The 20,623-nt window shown below is 44.3% G+C and overlaps 1 protein-coding gene across 1 annotated transcript in view; it reads right to left on the bottom strand.

Moving 5' to 3' along the window:
• trrap (transformation/transcription domain-associated protein) overlaps positions 1-20,623 on the bottom strand; it is a 118,946-nt gene that overhangs the window by 11,551 nt on the left and 86,772 nt on the right. Inside the window, 6 exon segments of the mRNA XM_080788451.1 lie at positions 5,034-5,295; positions 7,299-7,504; positions 7,982-8,072; positions 12,078-12,239; positions 17,162-17,363; positions 19,691-19,791. Coding sequence (XP_080644577.1) covers positions 5,034-5,295; positions 7,299-7,504; positions 7,982-8,072; positions 12,078-12,239; positions 17,162-17,363; positions 19,691-19,791 — 1,024 coding nt within the window.

Genomic DNA, 20,623 nt, shown 5'->3' with positions numbered 1-20,623 from the left:
ACACCTTCTGCTTTCATTTCTACAAAGCCCAGTTGTGCGTGTGTTATAATGAAGCCGTAGAAACGGCACTATGTGAAAAGGCCTTGCTTCTTCAAACCTTTCCCACAGCTCCCAGAGTGTGCCCTTCTCTAATACATGAAATAAGCCCTTTAAAGCAGGCAATGTACTTTTGTGTGTGTGTGTGTGTGTGTGTGTGGGGGGGACTGGGGGTGTGCCGATATTTCACCAGGCATGAGAGCGCAAGAGAGGGGAGTGTGGTAATGAAATGGTCTTTGGAAATTTGCAAACTGGCAACAATTCAGGAACATAAAAGTGTATATGAACTACAAATAGAATAACCTAAGCATAGCTCCAGACCTCCAGGGCTATGAGCCTCTACAATGACGCCAGTCCTTTCAACAGTGCAGTCAAGTGTATGTAAACTATACATTACAATTGCAAGAGCAATATAGAATGTAAAAATGACATCTCAAAATTAAATAAATGATGTCAATTAAATAATTGTAGACTACACATACCATGTAATAATTAGGACAAATATAGACTAATACAGTTTTCCTTCTAGATTAGATTCAATTCAATCCTCCTTTAGTCCTTGCTTTACAGGTCTTACAAAACCAAATCTTCTCCTCTCTGCCTGCCTTCCTTCCTACTTACCTACCTACTGTACAGCTTCTGTGCATCACTTCTGCCAGATTTCTCATCCTTGACTCTTTCCTCTGTTCACTTCCTAACTGCATCCCTCCCACAGTGCGTGCAGTGTTGCTACTGATAGCCCTTATAAACACTGTGCTTACTCTAATGGCACTGGGCTCAGGTCCAGGCTGTTGCACTTGACATTTACATTATGAGCTATTACACCTCCCAGTAGTGTGCCACTGTCTCCTCCTGGCCATGCAGTCAACAGGGCTAGGGTAAGACAAACAGACCACTGCACGATTGCTCAGACATGTTCACGCACAGGCTTAAAGTGTGCACTAATTCCCAAGTGTCTCCCACACGTACACTCACATACACCCATGCAATATGCAAATATGCATCCCTCATTAACATCTCCCTGTTGCTGTACTCATAACATCTTAAGAGATTCTGGTCCATGGCTGCTGAGGGAAACTGCAGGAGTATGTGAGGCAGAGTACATTATAGGCAAGGACAGAGAGAAGAGAAGAGACGAGAAGTATCAGCGCGGAGGATGTTATTTTCAGCCCCCGACTCTGACCTCCGTGCTCTTAGCCAGCGGGGGAGGTGGAACTGTGCTGAGAAGAGCGAGAGTGCCGGATGGTAGAAAACTATCTCAGTTGCGCTTTGACCTGTGAATGCCTTGACAGTGCAAGGGTCATCATCTGCACCGTATTGTGGACCAATGATCTGGACGTGGGCTACTTCTATAGGGACTATTCTCTCTCTGATGTTTATTTCTGTGTGTACTCTTTAACTTCTATCTTTGTGAGGTCCATGTGGACCACACGAAGGATAGAGGGAAAATATTAAGAAACTATATTTTGATCCTTAACCTCTATGAGTGTCTTTTTAAAGGCGTTGGGTTAGGGCACAGTTTTAGGCTTAGGTTAAAGGTCAAAGTAGCTTTGTAGAAGTGAACTTTAGGACTGGAGTATAAAAGATTAAAGAATGTAATAATTCAGTGAAATGTCCTCACAGACTGGACCAGCAGGAAGGACAGTGCTGGAGGTGCTTTACTACTATGCTTTTCAACGAGCTCAAAAATAATATTTGGACTACTGTGTGATGTCTGTTTGTTTATAATGTAAAATGAGTTGGTTTGCCTCATGCAACTGATATGTAAAAAGGACATGGGGTTGCAAATTATGGCATACAACAAAGAAAACATTAGTCAGAAGATACAAAAATATAATTATTTTTGTGTGTGTTTTTCTTTTTCCTCCCTACCCAGAGAATGTTCTTCTGACAAAGTGTCTGGAGCAGATCCAGTGCTAAAACAGTAAGTCATGCAAATAGCATTCACCGTAATTGGATTTGAATGCCATATTTTCCGGCCCACAAACCCTGTGGAAGCAGTAGAGCCACTGACGTGGTAAAGGGAACAGAAGGGGCGGGGAGCTAGTGGTGTGTGTGTATGTGTTTGTGTGTGGAGGGGGCTTGGCTGATGAGCACATCATCGCTCCCCCTGCTTTGGGCACAGCTGAGAAGCGATGGACGGTGGGTAACCCCACCATAAAGCGTTGAGACTCTACCGCAGCTGGCACAGCAATATCTGGTAAGATTCATCGCCACAAACAGCTGGCTTCAGCCATCGTTTGCAAATTTGTTCATTATCCGTCATACTCTCATGATTTTTACTGGCTACTAAATGCCGCACCTGTCACACGATCCTCATTGTCTTACCCTGCTAGCTAATGTGCTCGCTCCATGTGCTCGTTTCCTTTAAAAACAATTAAAACCCTACTGTACTTCGTCCCGCACGTCTCAATGCCAGGCCCCATCCGTTTTCCCCTCTACACCAAATAAAATATACAAATAAACATTCTACAAGCTGCCCCAAAATATTAGGGACACCAGGATTCAGTCGTACACGCCTCCTGCTGTGTTTCGACTCTTTACTGCAGCCCCCCCACCTCAGAGTCAGTTACTGGTTTTCCCTCAAGCTGCTTCTCATTCTCTCCCTGAACCTCCATCCCAGGGCCAAACACATTAGCGCTACTGGCCACTCTCATGACCAGCAGAGGGGAAAAGCACAGGGGAGAGGAGAGAAGCGTGGGAGGGAGTAGGGAGGAGAGGAGTGGTGGTGAGGTGGACCGAGAAACTGTGTGTGTGTGTGTGTGTGTGTGTGTGTTTCCATTCCTGTGTGCATGAATGTTTGTCTATGTCTGTATATGCATGCATATCCGTGTATGTGCCTATATTTCTGTGTGTGTGTGTGTGTGTGTGCGACTGCGTATGTGTGTACAGTCACAAGGAGTGGACAGGAGCCAGGGGAGAAGTTTATTTGAACACTGGACGCTGGGTTGATGGAGGGGCGGGGCGGGTGCAGCAGACATTCCTTGTTTAAACCAGAGGCCAGTGAACTGCGGTTCAACTCCCTTATGTAATGCAGGAAAACAGACACGTGCCTTGCAAAAACATGACAAGGGCCCTTCATTTAGCTGGAGCGCCACCTGTCCAGTTGGTTTCTACAGTGCATTTGTCAAAACATGCTAACCCGGTTCCCTGGCATAATTTGTAATGGATCAAAGACGGTTCACTGCTGTCTGCCATTAACCAGAAACACATAATGTCACTTTCATGTTTTGCTCCATGGACATTGGACAATTAACTAGGACAAACTCTTGTAGTATTTACTGTGTGGGTATTATATAGGACCCATTTAGAAATGCACATTTAACCACTTTCAACCTGGCATGCTTATTGTGAACATGTTTATGCAAAGGCAAATTCTGAGGGAATTGGCTTGGATTAGCAAGGCAGCGGAATTTGTATATAAATCAAAACCATAAAAGGAATTGTCATAATTCCTCATACTAGACACACACTCACTGAAGGTCAAGCTTTAAGTAATTTCCTCATGTTATTTACACTTTACAGTTACACCCACACACACACACAGATAGATATAACGACATGCATAAAAAATAGTGACGGGAGATTAATCGGCAAACACATCGGTATCGGCCGATTTGAGTTGTTTTTAGATTTATCGGAATCGGATCGATTACAGTACACACAGTACTACAGTACAGTCTGACTACACCTGGTTAATCCATTTAGAGTAGACATGAGGCCGATTCTAAAAACACCTTCTAAATCTTAAACAACGTTTTCTTTTTTTAATTAAAAGATAATAATTAAATTAATAAATCATGTTGCTATATCGTCTCTGTCGGGTGGAAACCTCATATAGATCTACAGATCCGTTACTTTGATGTTTTTGCGTGACACAAGGATTATCAAGTAGGGTGTTCATTTACGAAAAAAGCACTAAAAGTTAGAATATGGAGATAAGAGGTTTCTGCCCGACAGCAACGATATACAGTATAGAAACAAATAAAATGACATAGATGCTTTCCTGGATTTAGGTATGACAATGTATAGGCTTTCCAAGTTTAAATTGGTTAAATAGTGGAACACCACTGTTGCTCCACACAAGGGGACAGTCTGTTTTGTATAGTGCTGTATAGAGCAGTTCCCTGTGCAGGTAACTTTGCCCAAAACTAAACAATACAGTTACACATCACCCAAATGTGGCTATCAGTGCAGCAATCTGTTGTCTCAACGTTTTAGACGTCACTCGATGATAAGCCTATAACTCAACATTTGGCAGTCTCTGAGAAACGGACGTGTTTCAGCTACTCTTCATCGGCGTTTTGAGGTGTGAAGACACACACACACACACACACACACACACACACACACACACGTTCCTGTTTGCTGGAAGGAGGTGTGTTCATTCTGATGTGTGGCCCTCGGGAAATCACATGTGGCTTTGTTTTGACTGATAGTCTTATGCCCACCTGTTCAACGATCTGTGTGTCAAATAATTCACAAAACAGATTCTCTTTTTTTCTTTTTCTTGCTTGAAAAGAACATATGCTTGGCATTGGCTGTCAGAAGTTTTGCGTCTGTGACAGGCTTTCAGAGAGGTTTACCAGTGATGCTGAAACGTAAATGAACGAAGGGCCATGGGACTAAACCGAACTCATGAATATAATTGGAAAACTTGAATGCAAGATTGTTGCTGTTCAATTAACTTTGTAGGTCCATCTACGCCACTATGGCAGTTGAACAAGAGAGTAGAAAACAAAGCTTGTCGGTATAAATCACTCAATGATCAGGATGTCAATGCGATCCTTTCTTCCCTGGCTCCTCTTGGTATACCAAGTGCCTGTATACAAATGTACTATACTTTTGTGGTAGTAACCACTTTCACTCTGGGGTCCTTGTGTCATTCATTATAGGTGAAAATGTTCACATAATGTCTCCCACAATGCATCACATTATACGTTTAGGTCTTGTAAAGAATAACAACAGTAAATGTAATTTTGAAGAAATCTCCCCACCTGTGGTGAACTGCCCCTTCATCTTCTGGAAGACGGGGTCCTGGGCTGTGGCCTGGGCCCGGCGGGCCAGGGACTCCGAGGCAGCGCTGGAGAACATGGTGGACACATTGGAGACGTTCTCCAGGCCCACACCGAAGGTGCTCACCAGCTTCTTGACAAAGTTTAGCGTGTGTGGTGTGATCTTGGCATCGGAGACGGCGCCGCTCTTCTCAAAGGCCACCGAGTAGCACTTGGCCAGGCCCTGCTGGAGCTGTCTCAGGACCTGGAGGGCGAGAGGAATTTCATTCTGTAACAAATGCCTAGGTACTAGTATGTCTATGCAACGTGTTATGTGTGTGTGAGACTCGTGAGAGGGTAGTCCATTTGATTAGCACACTCAATTCACAAAACTTTGATTAATTCCGGCCGCAAGGTCTTGAAGGAATAGTTCACCCAAAACAAATGACTTATTTTCTATCAATTACACACTCCATGAAGCCTCGACTTCATGGAGATTTTTATTTTGATGAGTTTGATGAGTCTCCTACCAGAGACATTAGCATCTTTCCGCCGGTCATCAAATAATTGGCTCAGGAATGTGACAAAAACAAAACAATCTCTGTGAATTCAAGGCTTCATAGGGTGTGTAATTGATAAAGAAAATAAGTCATTTTTGGGGTGAACTATACGCCTTTAAACATTTGATTGATCAGAAAGAAACATCCACACTAACAAATTACATTTGATGCATTACCACAGCAGCAACCACAGGAATGAAGGCCCTTCTTGCCTTCATCAGCACTTGAAACGCTGACATTTTTTACTTTAACCTAATTTGTGAAAGTTCCTTTTTGATTGTGTGTGAGGGACCAGTTAATTGAGTCTCCTAAAACGGAAAAAATAGTTTAGTTGTAACGTGTGATGTTGCTTTGACTGACATGCAAAGGGCTTGTCCTTTTTTACACAAAAAAGGGAAGGAAATATAAATGGCCATGGTCCATAGTAAAACTAAGATGTCTCCTTCAGAACTACATGTAATCCCTGATGACCCAGGAATCCTGCTAAAGCCTCCTGACTTTTAGCTACTCTACAATCTCCCTCACAGATTTACAACTATCTTTCAGTAATGAAAATAAATGCAAAAGGCCAGTGGAATATCCCATCTCCTTAAAACACAGGTTTAAGATCCTCCACACGATACACAGTCTCGCTTGCTTCAGTTGAGTGCACCCAGAAGACAGAAGGCGAGTGCTGGCTATCATTCTTTATATGCAACCAGAAGACGACAGCTCCCACATGAGGTAGGTAGCATGGAAGGGACAAGATACCTCCGTCTATAACCTGCCCAGTGGAACTGAGTGTAGGCTGCTAGTAAGAGCCACAACCCATCAGAGAGCGCACGCACGCACGCACACACACACACACACACACACACACCCATTGCCACATCCTACGTGTGTGCTCACTGTGCCCATCCATCACGTCGCTGTTGTTCTCCTTTTCCCTCCCTCACTCTCCATTTCCTTAACCCCCCACCCCCCCCACCCCCCCTCGGTGGACCTGCAGCTACAGTACCTTGCATGAATGCACCATAACGTGGCTAAAACACTTTGCAGCACCGCCAACTCTAATTTGGACGCTCATGTCCTGCCAGCTTCTCTTATGTTGACACCTACATAGCTTGAGGTGGAAAAACCCTGCAGGGTGAAGAGGTGAAAGACAGCCAGCAACCTCTGCTACTTTGAGGTAAGTAAAGACACAATGTCAGAGAATGCTCTTTCTGGGAATACAAAGGGTCTACTACAGCATTGTATTTGCACAATTAATTTAGTTTTATCGTGGAACACAGACATATCAGCAATTTAGATGTATTTCTCTCTCTTCTTCATTTAAGTGAAACTTAAGAGTCATCAAGGCGGCAAATAAGTCTGTAATATCTTAGATAAGACATCTGTGATATGTGGTTGATTGTGATTTCCACGGTCATGTGTACACACACAAATTCAATCAACACACACACTTCCTTTTTCACACAGGGACAGAATATTGTTAAATCCATGCCATCTGATCTGCCAACGCACGCATACAACAACACACTCATGCGCGCACACACACTCATGCGCGCACACACACTCATGCGCGCGCACACACACACACACACACACACACACACACACACACACACACACACACACACACACACACACACACACACACACACACACACACACACACACACACACACACACACACACACACACACACACACACACACACTTCTCTTACCTCCTCATGCCAGTTCTCTCGGAACCAGACCATCTGGTCCACGATGCCCTCCAGGGAAGAGAGCAGGGTGGGGTGAAGCTCCCGCTGCATATGCATGATCCGGCTGCAGCGCCACATGGGGGCCGTGGCCCTGATGGGCCCCGGGTCCGAGGCACCAGAGTGGGGCTGGGCCCCCACCGAACTGGGCTGCTGCTGGCCTGATGCATCTAGAGGAGAGGAGAGGGGAGGGGACGAGAGCAGAGGAGGAAGATAGGGCAGAGATGTGAACAATTGAAAAACAGGGCACAAAAGTCACAGTATAACATAGCCAGAGAGAATAACAGCAAACGGCAAAAAGGAACAAATGAAATAGGAAATAACCAAAACAACTAAAACACAAAACAAACAGAGGCAATACACATTTTAAACAGTATGGAAACACAAAGACGTCCAGTGAGCACAAACAAACAATGCTCAGATTCTTTGCATGGAGTGTATCAGCACAACAGCTCCGGGGACTGTTGAAAGTAAAGCGTGCAACAGCATAATGAATACACTATCAGGCCAAGCGCAGCTCCTCCACGCATCCCATTCAATGCACTCTTGTGTTTGAATAACTTGGGAGGAGGAGGGGGGTCTCTTTTAATGTTCAGAGCCTGCGTGGCTGAGAGGGGAACGGATGGTGGGCGGCCGTGTTTACTTACCGCTCTTGTATCGCTCCCTCTGCTCAATCTTGAGGGTCAGGTACAGCGTACGGATGGGGAAGTAGACAGCCTGCGGGTACACTCGTCCCACCTTGCAGATAAAAGAGAGGTGCACAGATTACATTTCAAAGACTCTCCCCCCTCGCGGGACGATCTTTGTCTCTCTCTTTGAGACAAAGTGTGTGTGAGAGAGAGAGAGAGAGTGAGAGAGTGTGTGTGTGTGTGTGTGTGTGTGTGTGTGTGTGTGTGTGTGTGTGTGTGTGTGTGTGTGTGTGTGTGTGTGTGTGTGTGTGTGTGTGTGTGCGTGCCAATACTTTGAGATTTAACACAGTGCAGTGTTTGAAACGTTATGCAAGCAGAATTAGGGAAGTTAAAACAGTGGCATGGCTCCATTACAAAAAACGAATCCGATTGATGATGAAAATGCCCTCCAAAGCTTCTAACAGGAGTCTATGACAGCTCTGGCACCATTCAATGGTTGAAGGTAGGATGTTAAAAGTTTCACTTTCAAATTCACAAAAAAAAAAAGAAATCTGGAATACATCCCATAAAAATAAAAAGGCAAAATTGCACTATCGATTACACCAACTACTAATCTTTGGATGCAATTTGGTGCCAAATGTAATTCAGTTTGGACAGCCTCTTGAATGATGACACCGTATCTGTAAGACACATCGGGAGATGACAAGGCTTTCCGCATACCATCCAGTTAATTCTTTGCGACGTACTTTTGAATGGCAATACTCCAGCAGACTGCTGTCCAAACCATCGCCTTTCACTGAGCAGATGGCTATCGTCCAGGGAGGAAAGTCCATTCATTCCGTGCTAAGGAGAGGCACATTCATCAACCTGTCTCCCATCACTCATGTAGTGTTGCAAGGTCAGCTTGGGATATGGAAATACTGTACAACGTTGCTGCCCAAAATATACCTCAACACGCTTTGGAGCTGTAATGGGTTCTCGTGGCACAAAAAGCCACACAAAGAAATCAATTTTTCCCCCCGCCTCCAACACATTAATTCCCCACCTAACTTGTCTAACAACTTGATGGCAAGGCACGACAAATCACAGACAGAGGTTGTACAAGGAGGAGTCGCCGGTGTGTGGCTGAGGGTGATAAACACAACTCAATGTGTGGGGATGTGGCGATATCGTTGTGTCGTTAACGCAGCCAATGCCTTAAGGTAACGACAAGAAACATGGCGTCCCTCAACAGCTGGTGAGTCAAAAAATACATACACATCTGTAGTTTTTCTTTTAACACAGAACTGATGGTGAACAAGCGCAGTCTTGAAGCAGACATCAATACATCACAGCCTCTTTGTTTTCTTTTTGTGTGAAACCTGTTCCAGGGTGTGGGTGGGCTTCCGTTTTAGACGGGGGACAGAAGGTGAGTCTCTTGCGTCTTGGCTTAAGGGTCATGCGATTGTTTCACTGAAGAAACCAAACCACAAGGTACTCTCTGGTGTCATAGCGCAGTTTCCTGGGCTGCCATTAGAAAGCTAACCCGATCCCCTCTAGGCCCTCTGCTAGGCTGCATGGCAGAAAAGGATACCTCCACATCCTGGCTCATACACAGTAAATTCCTCAGTGTTACTCAGTATTTTACAATGTAGCACAACTTAATGTGCACGTGGGGTCCAGAGAGGTAAGATATTGAGGCTCAATATGAAGGAAGAGTAGAATTATGAAAAGTTTGCCTTTGGCCTTATAAGTGGCTTTCAAACCGCATGAATCATGTGTTTCAAATTTCTTCTTCTTTTTTCTTTTCAAACTGAAGCATTGCAAAAAGGCAACAAACTGCGAAAGAGATTAGAAAAAGTGCCCCTCGGAGCACAGGTCTCAACATTTGTAGCAGTAATATAAAAAAGAGGGCAAGTTTAAAAAGCTGGCATTAGTTCCTCAGCATAGTGTAAATGTGTGTGCAAAGTTTTGCTGTAATCGGACGCTGCTTCCATGATTTGTGCCAATTTGTTAAAAGCGCGCCACTTCATCAGAATTTGTATCCCATTTAGATTTGATCCTAGACATATCTGGGTGACATAAACCTTGCAGTCTATAATACAATAGGGATATTATATGGTCTGAACCTGCGCAAAGCCTTAAACACCCATCCAGTTTATCAGGGAAAGACTGTCCGAACCCTGACGTCGACAGGAGTATGTTTAGACCACCACACGGCACACGCTGCCATCCTGACACTTTGGGCAGAGTTAATTACTGGATGGTCCCACCGATGAACTGACATCCTTAGAGCCCCACAACTAATAGGGCTAAGACATTTATACGCAAAAGAAAAAAGACTGAAATTCACTGGAGAAATGTGAAGTGAGGTAGTAAGGGTTAAAGAGTATAGCAGAGGGGAGCCCTAAGTGGCGCTTAACAGCAGCATTAAAGATGAAAGAGTGGAAAGGAGAGAGGTTTGGAAGCAAGCGGAGCCAGAGATCACCACACTAACGGGAAAGATAAGAAATGTCATATTTCGGCACAGGGCTGGGCTGAGCACTGTGGGTCGGGTGGGGCGGTGAGGTATTGTAGAGGAGATGATAGGAGGAGGAGCAGAGGGTGCATGTTAGATTCTGAGTTAACTTTTGATTCATCCGCCCGGCACCATCCCCAAGGCACTACTCTCTCCTCACCTTCATCAATATTTCAATCAGCGTTTTTTAAACATTGTGGCGCCACCATGCAGAATCTCTAAATAATTTAGTGACAGGGCAGGAAGACATAAAGTCCATCGTGCATTTAAAAGGTGCTTTTGCATATAAAAGGAAAAGTGGAAAGAAAAAAACTGGTTGAGGTTGAGGGTCGTTCACCAGTTCTCCAGGAAGCGTATTCCTACAGCCACTAGTTTGCATGTATTCATATGAGTGGCTTTGTGGTCAGAGAGACCCTTTCTTCAACACCGAGGTCACAGGTTTAAACTTAATTAATTAAGTTTTATAGCTAACGCGTGACGGCTCAGTGGCCAGGTGTCCTGTCGCAGTGTCCTTGAGCAAGACACTGAACCTGTACCTGCTCTCAGTGTGTCGCCAACTCATTGACACCAAATATAACATTCCTGCTCCAGTTCTATTATTAAGCTTCTAAACATCTTGTCAGCTAATGCCATAATAAACTATTGTCTGATCTGAACGGTTCACTAGCGCTACTACTGTAGTTCCCTGGAATTGCTCGTCTATTCTACCAGAACCTATTAATGTGTTCTTTCCCCTCTCCTCCGCACGATCATTTTCATTCGCTCAAAGTTCCGGGTTCCAAAGTTCAGTTTCTGGAGCGGTTGTCATTGTGTGCTCGTTTTTGAGCTTCACTCACTCTCCGCAGAAATAAAACTCAATTAAACAAAAAAAAAATTAGCCCTTGCCTTAATTACTAGATCTGTAGCTGCAGCGTGGGATGCGTTGCGTATTAACTTAATAATTATCAGTCCTTCCACACATCATTTATGAAAGCATCTTGCAGGGGAATGAAGTTCCCCCCAAAAATGAATGAATGAATGAATGAATGAATGAGACAGCAGAGGGGAATCAGAATTCTTAATTTGGGAAGTGCTGGAGAGAGACCACTTTGACATAAATGCAGTTAATTTATCTATATTAGGCTGACAGCAATGAGTAAGCATTGATGGATGAGAAAAGTAGGAAACATGTCAAAGACTAATGGGAGAGGGGAAACATGGTGGTAGCAGATGTTTGGAGAGATGAGTAGAGAACTGGAAGAGTTCAACTCACAGTGGACAATGAAGGGAGAGGAGATGGGGATACAGAAGGGGGGGGGGGGGACGACATGTGGGCATTTGCCAAACATAAGCCTATCCTAAAACGATCAGACTTAATTTAATTCCAAAAGCCATTTGAAAGTGCTTTCCATTGATTACTTGCTGATAAACAGAGCCAAAGAGAATCTATATTGCTAATATTGGACACAGAGTCTGGAGTGGTTTTACAGCAGTGACAAATGAACTAGTCGGCTGGAGTTTCACGGCCTACAAATTTGTAGGCCGTGAAAATCCAGCCGACTAGTTCATTGCACCATATAGCCTGCTCCTATTTGTTTTGTGGAAGAACAGCAATGATAATATGGACGTGTCTCTCACCTGGCTGATGAGATTGAGCAGTGGTTTGCCCTCGGAGCCCACCAGGCAGGTGAGCAGCTGTGGAATCCAAGCCAGCCACTGGATGGGTGGCACTCCGATGTAGTACTTGTCTACTGCGTCGGCCAGCGTGTTCTTGTCATCAAAGCTCAACAGCCACAGCACCTAGAAAAGAGAAACAGACAGATGGACGCAGGGAGAGAGAGTGAGAGGAGGTGTAGGAATTAAATGAGTGAAAGATCCAACATTGTGGTTATTCTATCATTACACTGTCATTATTATAATATTCGAAATGTTCTGCAGTAATGGGAGTTACACTAAGGCGCAGGGGGAGGCACGGACTTCATTAGTAGTTAGATAATGGCTGCTTCCCGCAGTCCTAATTCACAGCAGGGGGTGGGCGTGGAGGAATTAACAACTAGGCACGCCTCATGATGATCAAAGCCGAGTCAGTGTGAAGCCCATCCCTCCTTCGCTCCAGAGCATGAATGCGCATGCACGCATGCACGTTTGACAGTATGTGTTTGTAGTATGTGCGTGTGAATCTTACAAGTGTGGCCGTGAATGTTTCAAATGTCTATTGGAATGATCATCCAACTGTGTGTGTGTGTGTGTGTGTGTGTGTGTGTGTGTACGCGTGCACACATGTGTACGCACAAATCGACTAGCAAATCTGTATGTTTGTGTGCACGCATTAATCTAAAGTGTGTTTGAACCTGCAAACACAATGGGTATGTGTATGCAATGCATGTGTCAGTCGGTGATGATCGAGACATTAACCCCTCTCGGATCCCTTCTGGCTCTGCTGAGCCAGTTGACCGGGGCTCCACAGCTTGTGTTTAATTACTGATAATCGCTGGTCATCTCCTCCCATCCATCAGGACTAGATGCTGCCAAACCAGCCTGGCTTGCCATGTGGCACTATACCAGGGGCAACCAAATCCCCCCATCCAAACCGCCTCTCCACTCTCCCTCTCCATTCCCCTCTTACAATCATCCACTTCAGAACAACAACACAGAGATTATTAGAATGGGGGCGGTGGTGAAGGGTAAATGGACCGCATTTATGTAGTACCTTTCTAGTCTTTCCGACCATTCAAAGCACTTGTACCTCACACTCACACTCTCACACACACACACACACACACACACACACACACACACACTCTCACACACACACACACACACACACACACACACGGCAAGGCATCAACCTGCGCATCGGGAGCAGTTTAGTGCTTCGGTGTCTTGCTTTGGAACACAGCCAGGGGGAGCCGGGGATGGAAGCGGCTCGCAGACGGCCGGTCTACCTCCTGAGCTAATGTCACTAAGACTGATGACGTGGTCTTGACTTGGAAGCGAATGAACCACAGAGAAGTGAGAACATGTGGTGATGTTATCCAACACGGTCAAACAGGGGTAGTTTGTAATTAAGCTATCTGAATTAATCCATTGGTGTCTGGCTCTCTGGACTCTTTTTGATTGGAGAACAGAGCGTCGGTCGAGGGAGTTCTGTGGCCTTTTAATAATGACTCCTCATGGTTCCTCCTGCCAGTAAAAGGTCATGTAAATGACCGAGGTAATTGTCGGATTCCAAAATGTCAATGGCAGCTTGTCATCAATATGAATAGCAATTCCACACTCAAGAGGCTTATCTAATTATAAAGACAAAGGTTTGGAGAGTATTTATCTTTTACAAAAACTGGATATTTATTTTTGTCACATAATGAAGCTGAATATTTGAGCAATATTTTGATTATACATTCAAATTATAATAAAAAAGAAAGAAATTAAAGGGTATTATCGCTATCAAGACTTGTTATTTAAACTGGTATTCCTCATCAGTTTTTCATGATGAAAACAGCTCAATTTCTGATTGCGATGTTACACCGGGAATAATCAGCATGAGGTAGGTAGGCTGCATTTCTAATTGAACTAAAACAAGCGTGGTAAATCATTTGAAGTATGCTGTTGCTGGCTGCCCTTCTACCTAACCTTCTATTTACGTTTTGTTTTCAAAAGAAAAAACGGCTGGGTGAAGAAAAGCGCTAGCCAATAAGTTCAGAGGGACGTCGTTCCAAGTTGATGACAGTGTTCTCTGCTGTGTTCTACAGGGGAGGGTTTGGGCCCGTTGCCCGCAGGTCCCGTGGGTTGACCCGGATGGGTCAAGGTTTTCAGCGCATTATTGCGGGGCGGCCGCGGTTGAGAAATTACAGAGTTACCGTGTGGTGGTCCCCAGGGGGTCCCTCTACTGTACTGTACTGTCACACCCGAAATCACGTAATGGCTGCTAAAAACTCAGCTTCCCGTCATGCGGCTGTGCACAGTCAGTGTGAAATAAACAGCATTCCGGTAGCTCTGATTCTGTCTCTCTGTCTCCTGCTCTCCCATCTCTCTCCTCCTGAAATCATCTAACTTGTACAATATGTTGCTTATTTGATCAAGAATGCACAGCTGCCAATGATATCCTCATTAGTCATTATCCAGTTATTCCGACCCCGGCCGCTGCGCCTGCAACTTTATTTGAATGTCCCACATAATGTTCTAATGTTAGGACAGGACACTCGGTGTAGTCATCGTTTAATGTTCTCTCATGTATTATATGTACACAGTAGCCTAGTCCCTACACAATTATCTAACATAATTAAGGAAATGTCTGTCTGAAACACTGTCACTGCTCCTAACTCGCTGCACGAACCGCTCTGAATTTCCACACAGGAAATTGGCCATTACATTATGGAGGGGCTTAATAAAGCCCTTTTTTCAATTGAACAAAGTCAACGCTGTTAATTCAATTTATAAGTGAATTAAGTTTCTCCATAGACTTATAATGGGAAAACTCACATTCCAAGTATTTTTTGTGATTGTAAACCCCACCCAACCCCACCCCCCCCTGGTATATGAAATGTAGCCTACATACGTTTTTAGGACACCTCCATCTGCAGTCAGTGACCTGACCTAGTCCTGGCTAGAAAGATACTGACGCATTATGGAAAAAAAGCCGGCCCGCGCATAACTACTTGGTAGGTTAGAGAAAAGGGTCACGCCAGACTGACGAATGATGCGAAAGGGAAGACCATTAGTTTGTTAACCTTTGGAAATGGTAAATGGTGCATTTATATAGCGCCTTTATCCAAGGCGCTTTACATAAATTGTGCATTACATTCACCCATTCACACACATGCACAAATTCACACACCGATGGCGGCAGAAACCATGCAATCAATCAGGAGCAATTAGGGGTTCAGTGTCTTGCTCAAGGACACTTCGACACTAACTCTGGGGGAGCCTGGGTTTGAACTGGCAACCTTGCGGTTACCATCCAGCCACTCTACCCCTGAGCCACTGCCGCCCCTGGAGGCAGAGGCGCTTGCCTTCCGTCAAGCCTCTGGACCCCAGACACACCGTTGGACAGGGGAACCTATCAAACTACTCTTCACTCCTATCCTATCCTATCCTACAGATAGAATGAAATTAAAACGAGAAGGAGCCTTGCTTCTCATCATCAGTGATAATGTATGGGGCAGAGGGGTGTACCGAACCTCGGGACCAAGCAGGAACAGAACCAAACATGCCAAGTACCGGGTACCCATACAAATCATTCAATTTCGGTTCTCTCTCTCTCTCAGTGCAGCATTGACGGGGGACGGGGGGGATCGTTTGGGGATTTGCGCTTCGTTCAGCCATTCAATCAGTGAGAGAACATGCAGCTGAGTGATCAACGAACGGCCATGCACAGCACATCAAAGGCAGAGTCTCACAGCTGCAGAGTTGATAATTAATGGCTCACTGCACTCCCAATGCAGTTGGAAAAGGAAATAATCACTTCCGTCTGTGAAAATAACCAATGCTACAGTTTGAATTATGTACACATGCACATACAGTATAGAGCAAATATAATCATAAAAAAGTGTGTGTGTGTGTGTGTGTGTGTGTGCGCTGCAGTGCTCCTCAGTCTCAGATATGCTTTTTTTGTTATTGTCAAAATGTGTTATTGTCACTCAGTAGAGACCTAGTAAGAGAAGTTCACTCTTATCCTCAACTGTTGAATAAGGGAGAATATGTTACTCTATTCATTACATGTCTTAAATTGACTGACTTAGGCTTAAAGGAATATATTTTTTTGTTAAATAAACATTTGAACTATTATTTAGTTCATCATTTTGGAACCGAAATAGGGAACCGTTAGGAACCCGAATCGATAAGCAGAACCGGAATCGGTATCGGACTCGTAAAAATCCCTAGTTAGGATAGTAGAGAATTAATGGTGACCCAATTTGAAGAAGAAGCAATAGAGGGTACTGATACATTGTACAGCGATGAGGGTTGTGTAGAAGGTGGAGAAAAGATGTGTGATGCGGTTTTCTGTTTTCTCCCAAATAAAACACAACAAAGTAACTTACTGCCCCTCAGTACTCTAGGAGGAGATAAACTATAACAATCATCTATTACGCCCCTCTATGTGCACCTTCCTTGTCCATTTGATGCAAGGCCCCCTGACCGCCACACAATGTACAGTCTCACCATTGTGACCCAGATGATCACTCTTGTGGGTTTTGCCTGATATAAGTATTAGTTATTCATTTCTCTTCCATTTTTCTGCAACACTGTATTGCTTTAACAAATTATAAAAGCTGGATAATGGATATGCTGTCTATGCCCCGTTGTTGATGTTTTTAAATCCTATAGTTCTAATTCTGTAATGCACTGCTAAGACCTTTATTCATTTATTGTATTGTATCTCCTCTTGTGTATCTGTTGCACACCGTTATTGTTGATTGCTGTTTTTTATTGTAAAATAGGCTTTTAAACTCAATGTAACTTTCTTGTTAATTAAGGGTTAATATTGTTCAGTCGTACACACCAATATCACACACATGAATCTAGGCTAAAGATAAATACAGAAAGATGTCGTTATCAAATCAAAAGCAAGTGGTAACGAATCCAAATCAGTCCCTAACACACATTTTGGCCCTGTATAGGACAGACACGTTTCATCCCATTTTGTGTAAGTCTAGCCCTAAAGGCAGGCAGACAAGCGCACGGAGTCGTGCATAAAAAGCACACTCTCTCGACCATGACCTCACCTTGGCCAGGTACTTGCGGGACTTGCTCTCATTCTGATGGCGGCAGGCATGGAGGTAGCAGGTGATGGCAGAGACCCCGAGGTGCAGCTGGCGGTCCTTGACGAAGATGTTCTCTAGGTAGTCTCCCCACATGGCCCAGGCCTTCACCAGCACATCATGCATCTGGACCGCCGCAGAGAACGCCTTGTTGGCCTCCTCTGACCTGGAAGAATGGACGAGCGATGTGGGTTAGTCGTTGAAAGGATGAGTTGAAAGTTGAGGTGTAAAATGGCTTTTTGGCCAAAACAAAAACACACAACAGGGTTCTACAAAATACACCTTGCCTCAAAACGAACTAAAAGGGAAGTGGAGAGGAGTGTGTGTGTGTGTGTGTGTGTGTGTGTTGGATGGACGACTGGGCGCATTCCATGTCCTCTCGTCTCCATGTCCTTTTGCTCACTGTTGCTGTTATGCAGTTTACACAGCTTGATTTAAAGTCACACAGAGTTTGTAGGTTCTGCGAGTCAAAATCGAGAACCTATTTCGCAGATCAAAGCATCGTGACGCTAGCTGGCACTGCACGTTAGCATTTTCCAAGCTCATTAGAGTACTGACAGCTTGCCGCGTTGAGGCAAATGGAAAAAAGGCTAATGGCTATATTTATCTATATTTAAAGCAATTTACAGCAGAATCCACAGGAGATTTGGTAGCTAGTTAAAGTTGAGAAGATCCTTGGGATGCTGCACCCATTTTAAATCATTGAGAAAATTCACACTTTCGACATTGAAATTTGGAGTTCCACTGCACCCGTTTGTGCTGACGAAAAATATCTTCATCAGCTGTTTTTTTTTGTTCACCACACTGAATAGGATCCTAACAGCCCCCATTGGCATGTAGTTTGAATAATTTCTACCTCCCACTCCCATCCCTCCTAGGGCTTTGATTAATAAGTGAAGTGCACCTCAAGAATCTTTTACCACCGCAGTAGTCAATAAACATGTCAATCAAGAAGCACTGTTTCAGAGTAAAATAAAAAAGACCTCCAATTTAAGTGATTCCAAAAGTCAATACCCTCCTTTGCTTACTTAGTTATAAAATGTCTCCCAAGCCAATCGGCTCTAATGTGTTATTATAAAAAGCCTGTTTGCCGGAAGCTTGATTGCTGTGGGAGTCAGTGTTGAGAGGCCCCCTCCAGTAATGTTTAATGGGTGTTGCCTCCATCATGCAGACATTTGCCAAAGTACAGTACATCTGTGCAAGGTACTGCTCCACGGAGTCCACGCACAGAACGCCTAGCTTGACTGTCAAACATCACCCCACGATCCCCATCCCCATCGAATGCACGCTCACAAACACCTGCACATATAACCTTAAATTGCATACATACATGCATTCACACAAACACACACATTGCTACAACCCCTAACCCCAATATGTTGCCAATTCTCCTCTGGCATGATTGGGGGGAGGGGGGGTAATGATTGCTTTCAACCCTGCAGAGGTGCAAAGGCAAGTTCTGCTGATCCCAGAGATTCTTGCAAATTGCCTCAAGTTAATTATTCAGCTGCATATACATTTAATACGCTGTCCTCAATTTGTCTTTCACCCCACAGGACACCATCATGTCAGAGATGATGAAGAGGAGGAAAGCCGAGAGGCAAAGCCATGTTAAGCGGGCATACATGAACAGGGGTCCATGGCTGAATGCACGCGCGTGTATGGAATTGGGGCAGCTGAATTAAGAGAGCCTGTGTGTGTACAGTAGGTGCAGTTGTGCACGCAAAGTGCATACATTTGTATGCGTGTGCAACAACGGTTGCACTTTGATGACACTTAAGCCCTATATACTAATATAGGGCTTAGATCTACAACACATTGCAATGTGCTGTGATTAGCTTTGTCACTACATTTGAATAATTGGCACCTATAATGAAATTCCCAAAATAGGTTATCAGGTAGAAACCACATTCCCCGCCAGCATTAATTCTAAATCACCCGTTAACCGCCAGCACGTTGTGCCCCTGGGCACACACCCAGGGGGAAAGTACCTCTGACACCGTCTGACGAGATAAAGTGAAGAACAAGAGTTGAGTGAAAGGGGGGCAGGAAAAGAGAAAGAGAACAAAAGGAGACATGCATGGGACCAAGAAGTCAAATAAAAAAGAGACTATAAGTACCAGCTCCCCAGTCATCCCAAAGGTAATCTCTCAAGAACAGATTCTGAGCTGCGCTACTGAAACTGTCGACAGGGCCATTCAGAACACGTATACATCGTTGTTACTTGTTAGTGGGAATTAAAACATAGGCGCCCCACAGGAAGAGGAGGGCTGACCAAACAGGCCAACATCCTGTTATCCACATTCTATGGGGCGGGCGCCCCCATAGTTGCCCCATGTCGTTGCCTTGCTTTTCTTTTTTTTTTCTCCATTGCTCTGTAAAGCACTTTGAGCTGCAAAGATTGTCCCAAAGGTGACAATTGTGGAGCCAGATACTGCATGTACACCAACCCCAGACAAACAGACAAGCAGGCAGACAAACAGGGTTACATACTTGTTGATCTGAGCCAGGAACATGCCCTTGAGAGCATAGAACTCAGCAGTCATCTCTTTGGTGAAGTACTTTAGGTTGGTTGACTCAATCACCTCCAAACCCTGAACACACGTCAAAATGGAAGGAAAACATTAAGCAAAGAAACCCGGCTTTAGACTAGGGGAAACAAATGATAATGTGCATATTGTGATATTGTGTCCTGCAGTCTGAAAACAAGACTACAGTAGATCCCAATCTAGTACATGGCTGGACCCCAATCGAATTACTTAATTATTTTCATGAATACATTTATATACTACTACCAGTAAGACGCCCTAAAGGGAGAGGTTGCGTGCACGCATCCGCCTGGGTGACGGCAGACTGCTGGGCGAGCGCTGGCGCTTTGGCATGGGGGTCAGATCAACAAATGGAATTAATTCTGTACTGGCCATATATGGAGCGTGTTTTTAGTGTACAGGGTTTGATGAGCCCGTGCATAAAAATATTGGCACAACGGATAGTTTCTCTGGGTGAAAGTTTCACAAAACCGGAGACAAAATGCTTAAAGGAGTAGATCACCCCCCAAAAATTATTTATTTTCTATCGATTACTCACCCCATAAATAAAGCCTTGGATTCATAGAGATGTTTTTGTCGCATTCTAAGCCAAGAATTTGATGACTCGGGTCATCGGTCAGTAGAAGACTAGTAGAAGTTGGTTATTCAATTGAGTCTCAAATTATTGGCAAAAACAAAAGAATCTCCGTGAATTCAAGGCTTCATGAGGTGTGTGATTGATAGAAAATAAGTTTTAAATTTTTTGGGTGAACGACTCCTTTAACGTGGGTGCAGGTTATTTCAGCTCAGTTTCTGAGGAATTTCTGAGTAACTGAATTGAATAACCGAGAAATGTTAAGATTATTTTCCATTCCATCAGGCTTTTTGCTTTTCAAAG

This window comes from Protomyctophum bolini (genome assembly GCF_963924005.1).
Source record: "Protomyctophum bolini genome assembly, chromosome: 18".
Taxonomy (NCBI): Eukaryota; Metazoa; Chordata; class Actinopteri; order Myctophiformes; family Myctophidae; genus Protomyctophum; species Protomyctophum bolini.
Note: the sequence above shows the minus strand (reverse complement) of the source record. Positions and strands in the feature narration are given on the sequence as shown.